The 11560-nt window shown below is 36.1% G+C and overlaps 1 protein-coding gene across 1 annotated transcript; it reads left to right on the top strand.

Moving 5' to 3' along the window:
• Nucleotides 1-440: 440 nt before the first annotated feature.
• On the top strand, nucleotides 441-5282 carry LOC137717751 (low affinity sulfate transporter 3-like). Its single transcript, XM_068457215.1, has 12 exons — nucleotides 441-936; nucleotides 1033-1081; nucleotides 1177-1384; nucleotides 1478-1655; nucleotides 1835-1900; nucleotides 1990-2220; nucleotides 2426-2552; nucleotides 2689-2975; nucleotides 3837-4030; nucleotides 4130-4218; nucleotides 4540-4616; nucleotides 4692-5282. The coding sequence occupies exons 1-12, from the start codon at nucleotides 472-474 to the stop codon at nucleotides 4842-4844; spliced, it is 2124 nt and encodes a 707-aa protein (XP_068313316.1). The 5' UTR covers nucleotides 441-471; the 3' UTR covers nucleotides 4845-5282.
• The last annotated feature ends 6278 nt before the right edge of the window (nucleotides 5283-11560 follow it).

Genomic DNA, 11560 nt, shown 5'->3' with positions numbered 1-11560 from the left:
TTTTTCGGTTTGGTTTGGGATTTTTGGGATTTTTTTCCAGCCCTAATGATGTTGCATAACTTTGACCCACCCTATTTGCCACCATATTTGCCAAGAATTCGCACTAGACATGGTGGCTTGGATTTAGAAGAGAATCTCTCGTCCACGTGGCAAATATGGTATGCCAAATTTATGCCATATCATCACTTAACGAAGAACTTGACGAAAAGCCTAACCGAAGTATTAAAGTGTTAGAAAAATCAAAATTTAGGCAAACTACGACGAAAAAATTAAGGATAACAAAATGCGAATTTTACGATACTTTAGGATAGTAAAGTGAGAATTCCCGTAAAACTTAAAACGTTACATGAAAATTAAATTAATGTGTCGTGCTTATAACACTCATATTATTCATTATGAATGAGCTCATCAATTGCGATGAGTTAATGTTTCAACATGCAATAAGCAGCTGCAGTTATTTTGACATCATCAATGTATTTAATGAGTGCATTCATTCAAACATCTCTGTCATGGTTTGGTACAAAAACTAGAACACCATTGCAGGTACCTAAAATATATGCGACTCAAGAGAGTTCACCCAAACACTTCAAATTTTTAACCACCATGGCTTCACTGCCAACTGAGATCTTCAGTACCGTGGAGCTTCAGCAGCAGCACCGCCAAGCCGAGGACACTTCCGGTCGAGCCGAGAGAGCTCAGTGGCTTCTCTCTTCTCCTGACCCACCAGGCTTATGGCAGCAGCTCATTCATGGCATAAAATCCAATCTTCTTCCTCAAGGAAACAGATACTCCAAGCAGAAAACACCAGCAAACCGAGCCTTTTCGTTATTTCGGGGTCTGTTTCCAATCCTTAGCTGGGGGAGGAATTACAAGGCATCAAAGTTTAAAAATGATGTGATGGCAGGTTTGACACTGGCCAGCCTTAGTGTTCCTCAGGTAAGTTTTTCGGTTTAATTTACTTAGAAAATCCCATTAAAATGTCCTTCTAATTTTTTTTGTTATACATTTTTGTACTTTTTATGAACTTGGCAGAGTATTGGATATGCTAATCTTGCAAAACTTGATCCGCAATATGGCCTGTGTAAGTTGTTCATTTTGTTTTATTTGTCAGCAAATTTTTGTTCATTCTTTTGGTTTTATCTTATCGGTTTTTTTCATTTGGGTTATTGCATTTAGATACAAGCATTGTTCCACCTCTGATTTATTCTCTAATGGGGAGCTCAAGAGAGCTAGCAATTGGGCCAGTAGCTGTGGTTTCCATGCTCCTACCCTCCTTGATTCAGAAGATAGAAGATCCTGTGGCCAATCCTATTGCTTACCGAAATCTTGTGTTCACCGTGACATTTTTTGCCGGAATCTTCCAAGCTGCATTTGGAATTTTCAGGCAAGTTGATCAGCAAACTTGTTTTTACTGCAACCTTCCGAAACGTAATTTCGATTTTCATCCTAACACAGTCCTTTCTTGTACTACTTGTAGGTTGGGATTTCTTGTGGACTTTCTTTCGCATGCTGCAATTGTAGGGTTTATGGCTGGTGCAGCCATCATCATTGGCCTCCAACAACTCAAGGGCCTTCTTGGGATCAGCCACTTCACCACCAACACCGATATAATCTCCGTCTTGGAGTCTGTTTTCGATTCAATTGTTCATGAACCAGTAAGTTAATTAGACACTTACAGCAATGATAAATACTAATTAAGTGTATATAATTCAGTATATTTTGTTTCTTAAAAAAAATTATGTAAATTTTGTGTTTTCTTAAAAAAATTATGGTACTTTTTTTTTATGTTCATTTTTCGATTCACGAAAGTTAACAGATAGTGTTTCAATGGCAGTGGCACCCTCTGAACATCGTCCTTGGTTGTGCATTCTTGATATTCCTCCTAATTGCTAGGTTTATTGTAAGTACTTATTAAATTCTAGCAGTCTCAGATTTTATTTGGCAATTTTAGATTTAGCCTTCATAGACATTAATTTTTTTTATTTGCAGGGAAAAAGAAACAAAAAGCTCTTTTGGCTACCAGCTATTGCCCCACTTATATCAGTTATATTATCTACTTTGATAGTGTATTTAACAAAAGCTGACAAGCATGGAGTAAATGTTGTAAAACATATCAAAGGGGGACTAAATCCAAGCTCAGCTCATCAGCTACAACTCAGAGGCCCACATGTTGGACAAGCAGCCAAAGCGGGACTCATTTCTGCTATCATTGCTCTTGCTGTGAGTTCTCTGCATTGCTTTCACTACATATTTAATCTTGATCAAGTTGTAGACCCCATAAAAATTCCGAAATTAAGCGCGTTTGGCTGAAAGTAGTACTAGGATGATCGAGCTCCTCGTGTTGCATCCCGCTCTTTTTTATTTTGTGTCCGATAAAAAGGTTGTAGATTTTTCATGATAACTAAATGTTTTATTGACTTACCAGGAGGCCATTGCCGTCGGTCGATCTTTTGCTGCCATCAAAGGGTACCATCTTGATGGTAACAAGGAAATGCTAGCCATAGGATGCATGAACATTGCTGGATCATTAACTTCATGCTATGTTGCAACTGGTGAGTTATGTTTATAATTAGCACAGTGTACTTTCCCCTCTGAAACCAAGTTTGCATCCCTCTTTCCGAAGTTTAGATTAAATTAATTATAATATCACTCGAATAATAAGTAATTGATGGATTTTGGTCTCTGCAGGTTCATTTTCAAGAACTGCAGTAAATTTTAGTGCAGGGTGTCAAACTGTGGTATCAAATATAGTGATGGCCCTAACTGTAATTTTGTCACTGGAATTACTTACTAGGCTATTGTATTTCACTCCCATGGCAATCCTTGCTTCAATCATCCTATCAGCTCTTCCTGGGCTCATTGATATCAATGGAGCTTACCACATTTGGAAGGTTGACAAATTGGACTTCCTTGCTTGCGTTGGTGCATTCTTGGGGGTCTTGTTTGAATCAGTAGAAATTGGTCTTCTTGCTGCGGTAACTAATTTTCACTCTTTTCACTTTGAATCCTTCAAATATGCATTTTACCCGTTGTGCGTACATGGCACTAATTTCCATACCTAAGTTTTAAATTAGAGTGAAGATCTCTTACCCTTTAGGATAGAATGTACAGCAAACATGAACGTAGTCAAGTTAATTAAAGCAATATGTTTCGTCTTCTGCACTCTGATTAAAACTTTTTTTTCCATATAATTAGATTAAATTACTTAGAATATCGCTCGATGAAACAAAAGAATAGAATGTACTAAATTTTACATATGGAGAGTCAAATTTGATCAAGGGGTAGGCTCCGTCTCGTGATAGAGATTGGATATTTTAGTGGTGAGATACGACCAGCCTAGTGGGACTGGATGCTTATCTTTAGTGTGATTTGGTCCTACAAGCAGGCCACAAAGTGGAAGAGTCAGGTCAATCCTTTTGGATTGTCCACTTTTTGTTATACCGAACATTTTGTTATATCAAATAGCACAATGGAGCTTGCTGTTGATGGCTAGGTACGTAGGTTCCCATGCTTAATTTAATATGATATCTCACAAGCATCTTGCAAATGCCCATACATAAACCCACTGAGATTTGAATGATTGTAAGCCAATAACAAAAACAAGTATGTTTCTACATAGATTAACAATAATGCATGAAAGCGTTACACACACACACACACACTGAAGCCACTATACAATGGAGTTTTACTTTCATGGATTGATTCTGCTAGAATCTATCAAAGTTAATGTCAAATTTTGAATATATTGCAAGTATCAAGCTAAAACTAAGCAGTAAGAGTATATGGTCAGAAATCATGTGTTTGATTCTGATGAGTTTTGGAGTGCATTTATGCAGGTAAGCATCTCTTTTGCAAAGATATTGATAAATTCACTTAGACCTGGAATAGATGTTCTGGGGAGACTTCCAACAACAGACATCTTTTGTAACATCAATCAGTATCCCATGGCCATTGAAACTCCAAGCATCTTGATAATTGGCATCAACTCCTCTTTGCTTTGCTTTGCCAATGCTAATTCTGTGAAAGAAAGGTATACGAGTATTATTTAAGTTTATGTCCTTCTCCTTCAGTTGACATAATTAATTTGGACATAGAAATAACTAATGCATGAAGGCTATATTTATTCTAGGGTATTGAAGTGGGTGACAAAAGAAGAGGATGAGACTGGAGATCCGAAAGAAAAAAGAAGAATTCAACATGTAATCCTTGATATGTCCAGTAAGTACTGTCAGTTTGAAGTTATTTGAAACATTAAGGCTAGTTTGATGTATCACTTGCTAGAACTAATCATACAAATGAATTTTACTATTTGTAGAGCTGACACATAATAATAATAATTATTATTATTATACTGTTTTTGAAAACGACACAAAATTAAATCTAAGCAATACTTGATTAAAAATGTAAAATAAGTTAGCCCGGTTTGACTCGACCCATTTAAGATTGACTTCTTTTTTTTTTTTTTTTTTTTTACGAAGAATTATGTATATGTCTTGATATATTCACTTACTAATTAATGTAAATTTCCTCTTATGCTAGATGTGATGAATGTGGACACTTCCGGAATTCTTGCCCTAGAAGAAATACACAAGAAGTTGTGTTCATATGGCATACAAGTGTGTGTTTCATCTGCATGTCAAAACTACTTGTCTAATTTAAAAGATAGTTAATTCTATTTGTTTGGATTGCAGTTAGCCATGGCCAACCCAAGGTGGCAAGTGATTCACAGGCTAAAGGTGTCCAAATTGGTAGACAAGATTGGAGGAGAGAGTGTTTTCCTCACTGTTGGTGAAGCAGTAGAGGCCTGCCTTACTTGCAAAGTGACTGGTGGGAGCAGCTGTTGATGGTTCGAGTGCGTCTCATAACTTCTCGAGGAATCGTTCTTTAGTTGTTGTGAACGACTGATTTTTCTCAATCTTTTCTACATTGGCCCATAGGAGCAAGTAAAAAAAACAGAGAAAAAGAATCATTTGATTTGATTCGTTCTCGAGATCTATGATATTAAGGTATTAAGCTATGTCACCCTAATAAAGTGCAGATGCTTTGAGAAATATGTACAGAGATGTTTGAGATTTTTCTTTCTTGGCCATACGCATAGAGGTGGCTTTAGTCATATGTCAATGTTCACCTTTACATTCTTCTACTGAAACAAAGGCGGGAATCAATGCACGTTGCTAACTTTCAGCCCTGTTACCGGAGAGATTCTTTTATACAATCGGTTGTGTGTGTTAATATTTAAATGAATGATGACATAAAACGTGCTGAGCGAAGCAAAAATAAAAGAGGGTCCTAATTTTTGTGTGTTGTCACACGTGGTCCGTTTTGTAAACCATGTTGGCCAGTATAAGACGTTCAGTATTCTCAAAGTTAACCGACTATTGTAGCATCGACTTATGGAATTTTTGGATGATCTATACTTCTGGACCAATTGACTTTTGAGACCTTGTGTTAGAGATGAACTTATAAATCTAGCTAGCTTAACATAATTTGAGAGTGCTTTTAAAATAATTAAAAGAGCATTTAATAACTAAAACGTTTTTTAGAACATTTAAAAAAAATAAAAGTATTTATATATTTCAAAAATATCTTTTAAGCTTTATGAAGAAGCATGTGCAAAACGCTTCTTCAAGAAGCCATTCCCAGAATGAAAAAAAAAAAAGACACTTAGACCTACTTTAATCTTTGAAGTAAAACTCAAATTTTAGGTTATTAACTTATTCCAACTTGCTCCAACCCTTAGTGTAAATATATTTTTTAACCCAAAAATTCATTTCTAGAGCAAATTTAGGTCAGGATTCACTCCTAGATTAGTAGGTTAGCTCACCATATATGTGTATTTTGTTTTTTTTTTTTTTTTGTTTATAAATATGATATAATCCAACGGCTAAGATCTAATATGATATAATCCAACCGTAAAAAAAAAAAAAAAAAAAAAAAAAATCTAATGGTCCAAATTTAAATCTAATGGCTAAAGTAATAAAAAAACTTTCTTTTATGTGTTTCATATTCTTTCATGGTGTTCCACGAGTTTCATGGTGTCAGTTTAGTGATTTTTCAATATCTATCAGAATCTAAATATTTTTATGTTAAAATCTTCATAGAATTAAATTAGGATAGTCTACATAATTTATTTATTTTTAAATCATTTTAAGAAAAAAAAAATTATCCTAAATTCATTGTTTAATAATCTCGGGCTAAAAGTTTAACCCAGAAAGGTTGGAGGAGAAAAACTATTTTTGGATTAAAACCTAAATTTTCTGGGTTAAAAATTTTAGGTTTTAACCAAAGGGTTGGAGATGATCTTTGAGCGTTTTTATTAAATTTGTTTATCCACAACAACACTTCTGCTTGAGCACAAGTGCTTCAAGCATGCGAACGAAAGACATCTAGCCTTGCATCCTCGAATTGAACCTAGGGCCCCGTGCCTTTTCCCTCTTTTTCAAAAACTCTATATCTAAGGTCATCTCCAACCGATCTGGCCAAAAGGCTATAGGGCTAAAAATAGCTCGAAATGACATGAAAACCGCCTCCAACCGAGGGCTAAGCCAAAGGGCTTGTGGGCCCCACTGGGCCAAACCACCAAATTAAGCCAACCGGCTAGCCTAAAGAAGCCGGTTAACCAGCCCTAAGCTGGCCCAAATTTTGAACTCTAACGATTACTTGGCATCAGCATGATGCCAGCTAGCAACGGCTAACTGGCACCAGGTTATCGTTGGATTTGAATTTTTTTTTTTTTTGGTACAAAATAAAAAATAATAATAATAATAAATTCTAATTTTTTTTTTCCTATAAATACCTAAGCCATTTCTACATCATTTCTCACATAATTTTCACCATTCCATACTATCTTATTTCATTTTATTTCAATTCTTCACATTCTATTCTCTTACCTCTTCCAATAATCTTTCCTTCAAAATTTTCAATAATTTTCAAGTGGCCACATCTACAATGAAAGGTAGGGCTTGGACCCAAAAAGAAGAAACTCTTTGCAAGGCTTATAGATGGGTCTCAGAAGATAGTGTGAGGGGGAGTTCTCAAATAAGTGAAGGTGTTTGGACTCGTACGTCCAAAAAGTACTATGAGTTCTTCGAATGCACCATTTCAGCAAATTCCCAAAACCACGAGAGTTGTTCTTCAAGATGGAAAAAAAAAAATCCTCATCCAAGTTTGAATAAATAGCATCAAGCAGTGTTAAAGGTCAGAAGCTGACATGAAAGCGGAGCCAATTTCTACAACGAAGTAAATGTTTTCACAAGTTATTTTAAATATTTAATTATATTACATTTAATTTCATAAATTAATTTCCTTTAATTTTTGTAATTATATTTTCTTGTTACACCAAGCGGAAGAATTGTATATGGAGGACAACTTGAAAACCTTTAGTCATCACGGTTGCTGGGAAATTTGTAAAGGGTAGGTGTTATTTGAAGATCCACCTTAAGAAATAGATGGTCCTACTACGGTGTTCGAAAATGCATCCTCAAATGTAGTTGGGGATGAACATGGATCTCATACCATTCAAGAAACAAGGGTAGAAAATCCGTATTTGGGTGAAGGTTACATACCTAGGGCTACGGGACGAAACAAGGCCTGAAAATTAATGGAAAAGAGCAAGGCAAAGGATGATTACGCCTGTCAACAGGAAATGGCGTCCTCATTGCAATTAATGGTGGAGCAAAATGCCTTTGCCATAGAAGAAAAGAACCGTAGGCACGAAGAATGGGCAAAACAAATACAAGAAGAGATGGATGATAGGAACATGCAAAGGAACACTTCGGATTACACTCCAATTTGTAAGTCATATTTTGATAGGGAAAAAAGGGAAATTATGGCCCAACGGGAGTTGTGTACATCCGATTATACTCCTACAATGGCAGATGATGATGATGATTATAGTCCTTAAATTTAAGTTGTAGTTTTTTAAATTTAAGTTGTTGTAGTCTTTAATATTTAAGTTGTAGTTTTTAAATTTAAGTTGTTGTAGTCTTTAAATTGAAATAATAAATTATGTTTGGCCTATGGCCCTTTGGCTACCTAGGTTGGAGAAGGTTTTTTATCACAGGGCTATGTTTGGCCAATGACCTTTTAGCCCCCTCGGTTGGAGATGGTATGAAATATGGCATGGCAATGCTCATTAAAATATAATTTCTTGGAGGGCTATAAGGCTAAAGAGAGCTATCTGGCCCTCTTTTGGTTGGAGATGGCCTAAAAGCTTCCTGGCTGACGACCCCTTGCTTTGGTTTGGGGTCAACGGCAGCCTTCCTTCCACCCTTTTCCAACCCTCATCCCTTTTTCCCAGCCTTTTTCCCCTTTCATTCCCACCCTCTCCATCATTCCTCTCCCCTATCTCACCTTGTGATTGCTTCCCTATTTTCCCTCCGACTCCCTCTTCTTTTTCTTTTTTTTATCTTTTTACCTTTCTCCCCGCCCCTCTTTCACCTCTACTGCCTCGTCTACCCTACTCCCTTCCTTAATGGCATTTGCATCCCCTTGGTCTCTTGTCCTCATCTTCTTCCTTCTTCTTTTTCTCCCGTTTATCCATTATTACATCCCTACAAACATTTATGGTCTGCCTCGTTCTCCCTCTGCATCAGTGATAGTTGACTATGGCTACGCAAAACCATGATAGACGATGGTTTTTTAGCTGAAAACGTCTCAACAACGGGACTCTTCCCACTATATCTATTTCCCAATTGCTATCTTAGACTTGTTCTCCTAGCCACAATTTTTGGATCTACCCAAATGAATCTCAAATCCCTAACCTTAACTTTAATTCTTTCCCCTCTTCCTGTCACCGCCACATTTATTCTCCACCTCCTCCCATCCCCACTCAACCATAACATCAGGTTGGCTCTTATGTTTTTTTCTTTCGGTTGAAAAGTATAATTTGAAACTTATCTTCACCACCCATCATGAGAATAATTTATCGCCCATTCAACGGAAGGTGTGCAAAACTATTCCTTTGGTTTGAGTTTGGGTCTATATACCATTTCCTTCTTTGGTACTGTTTACATGGTTTTGTTTTCTCTGGCATCGAGATCTCGTTTTTGTTGGTCTCTGGGTGGTGAAGATGACAAAAGATTTAATTTACTCAGTTGGTCAATGGGTTATTTGGAGCTTGTCTACATGTTGGTATCTCCTTTATCATTTATATACAGTTAAGTTTAAGATTTGAATATGATTTGGGATTGGTGTAGTCATGTAATCTTATACAATGACCTTTGTGGTGTAATGGCATTAGCAGTGCTCCTGGTAGACCTATAAATGGTTAGTCTTCAACAAGGATCACAAACCATATATCTTAAATATAACATTTAAAGAGTTGGGATGAAGAAAGAGATCGATCATACATGTGGAAGCCATCAATCAAGCAGCAAAGATAGCAACACCAAAATAGTCTTCTATTCACTGAGGAACATGATATCAAAACCCTAGCGATAGTTCTAAATCTTGTTTTGACGTAGTCTTCCTGTGAGCAGGGACACCTCCTATATAGGCAAATTACCCAACTGCATCCCAGCTATCAAGGGATGGTTGATGCCTAAAACTCCTCCACGTTTATTTAGTTGAAAAATCACAACTAATGCACGTATATTAGTGTCCTACAAACAAGGAGATTAGCATCCTTAGTGGTTGTGACTTTAACTAATTAATTACACGTCAATTATCCTTATCATGCTTAGGGATGATTCAAATAAAGTACTTACATTCTCCCACTTTGAATTATCACTGATCATGCTCCTTCAATGTTCATAATCAAATTAGTTCCTTAATGATCACCTTAGCCAATTCAATCACACTAATCCCTTACATATCTCCTGTAAATAATTTCAAAGAATTGAACCGTAGGAAATTTGTACATCAAGTCATAACACCCTAAGATCACATTTCCCAAAACAATTTATGCATGGTACTAAAATGCTAAAACACATTCAAAAGCTTTACTTTCAAAGCTCCTATTGATCAGACCAATACATTATTGGCAAGCTTTTGTTTGGCTTCAACGGAACACTTGTGATACCAAGCTCCTTACATTCAAATCTAATATCAGTCCAATACATCTTCAACATATATTGCATACATATATTTATATACGTACAACAACTGAAAATAAAACTTCAATTACTGCCATGATGACAAATATGTGAATATATTAGTCCATGCTTATTCAAAACATAAAAGCAAAAATGAAATGAAAGAACAACCCTTACTCCCATATAGCATCGGAATCAAATGAGTAAATGATTCCCATATTCATGACATGATCCTTGAACACTCCAACAGCCAAGAGCTTTGTAAGAGGATCTGCAATCATTGATGCAGTGTTTGTGTGCTTAATACTACTCTTGCCTTCACTTCTTCCTTTATAGACAAATATTTCACGTCCATCATGTAAGAAGGATGAAATACAAAATTGTGATCCAAGTGAGAAGGTAATCAATGGTCAGATCAATGCCACTTGTCAAGAGATTAAATAGGCTGTTATATGTAGTTAGTTGGAATCTGTTTTTTTTATAAGATTTGTTAGAGATATAGTGAGTTGGTATAAGGAGAAGGTTAGAGTAACTTGCTCTGCAAGTCTTGTAACAGCAACACCTATTTAGGTGATCATTGTAATCCATTGAGTAATCAATCAAGAAAACATTCCAAGTTTCACAAGCTGATCTTTCTTTGTTTATGCAACAGTCTTCAAAATGAACTGTCCTACAACTTCTATATGTTGATGATGTAATTCTCACACGTAGTAGTTCTCAATTGATCAACCAAGTTATCATAGCTCTCACTACAGAGTTTGAAATGAAAGATTTGGGTATATTGCACTATTTTCTAGGATTGCATATTAGCTATACCTCAGAAAGATTGTTTGTGTCACAGACAAAATATATCAATGAGTTGATTGATAAAGTGGATTTGTAAGATTCTAAACCATGTGCTACACCATGTCTACCTTAGCATAGGCAACTCAAAGATGATGAAAAGCCTTATCATAGTCCTGAACAATATAAGAGTGTTGTTGGGGCACTTCAGTCACTTTTACAAGACCTGACATAGCTTTTTCTATAAATTAAGCTTTTCAATTCATGCACAATCCTATGGCTTATCATGTGATTGCAGTTAAAAGAATCATTCGATATCTCAAAGGTACATCTACCTATGGTATTCATTTCAAACCAAGACAATCTTATAGTGATGCAGATTGTGCAGGTGATCCAAATGATAAGAGATCAACTTTAGGCTTTGTAGTGTTTCTTGGTTCAAATCCTATTTCTTGGGCATCTAAGAAACAACACACAGTTTCTCGATCTTTCACAGAAGCTGATATATTGTGATATATTTCGACAACTTTTCTATGATGTTCATATTCCTTTATATTCATCACCAATGATATATTGTGATAATGTTTCAGCCATTGCACTCTCCACAAACCAATCAATGAACATTCTTACAAAGGGCTTATCTCCACCATTGTAGCAATCTCATGCTCAGTTCCCTCGAGCATTAGATTGAGGAGGGATGTAAAAATGATGAAATACAAAACTGTGATCCAAGCGAGAAGGTA

The sequence above is a fragment of the Pyrus communis genome, chromosome 15, assembly GCF_963583255.1.
Source record: "Pyrus communis chromosome 15, drPyrComm1.1, whole genome shotgun sequence".
NCBI lineage: Eukaryota > Viridiplantae > Streptophyta > Magnoliopsida > Rosales > Rosaceae > Pyrus > Pyrus communis.
The sequence above is the reverse complement of the archived record's forward strand: the minus strand, read 5'-3'. Positions and strand labels throughout refer to the sequence as shown.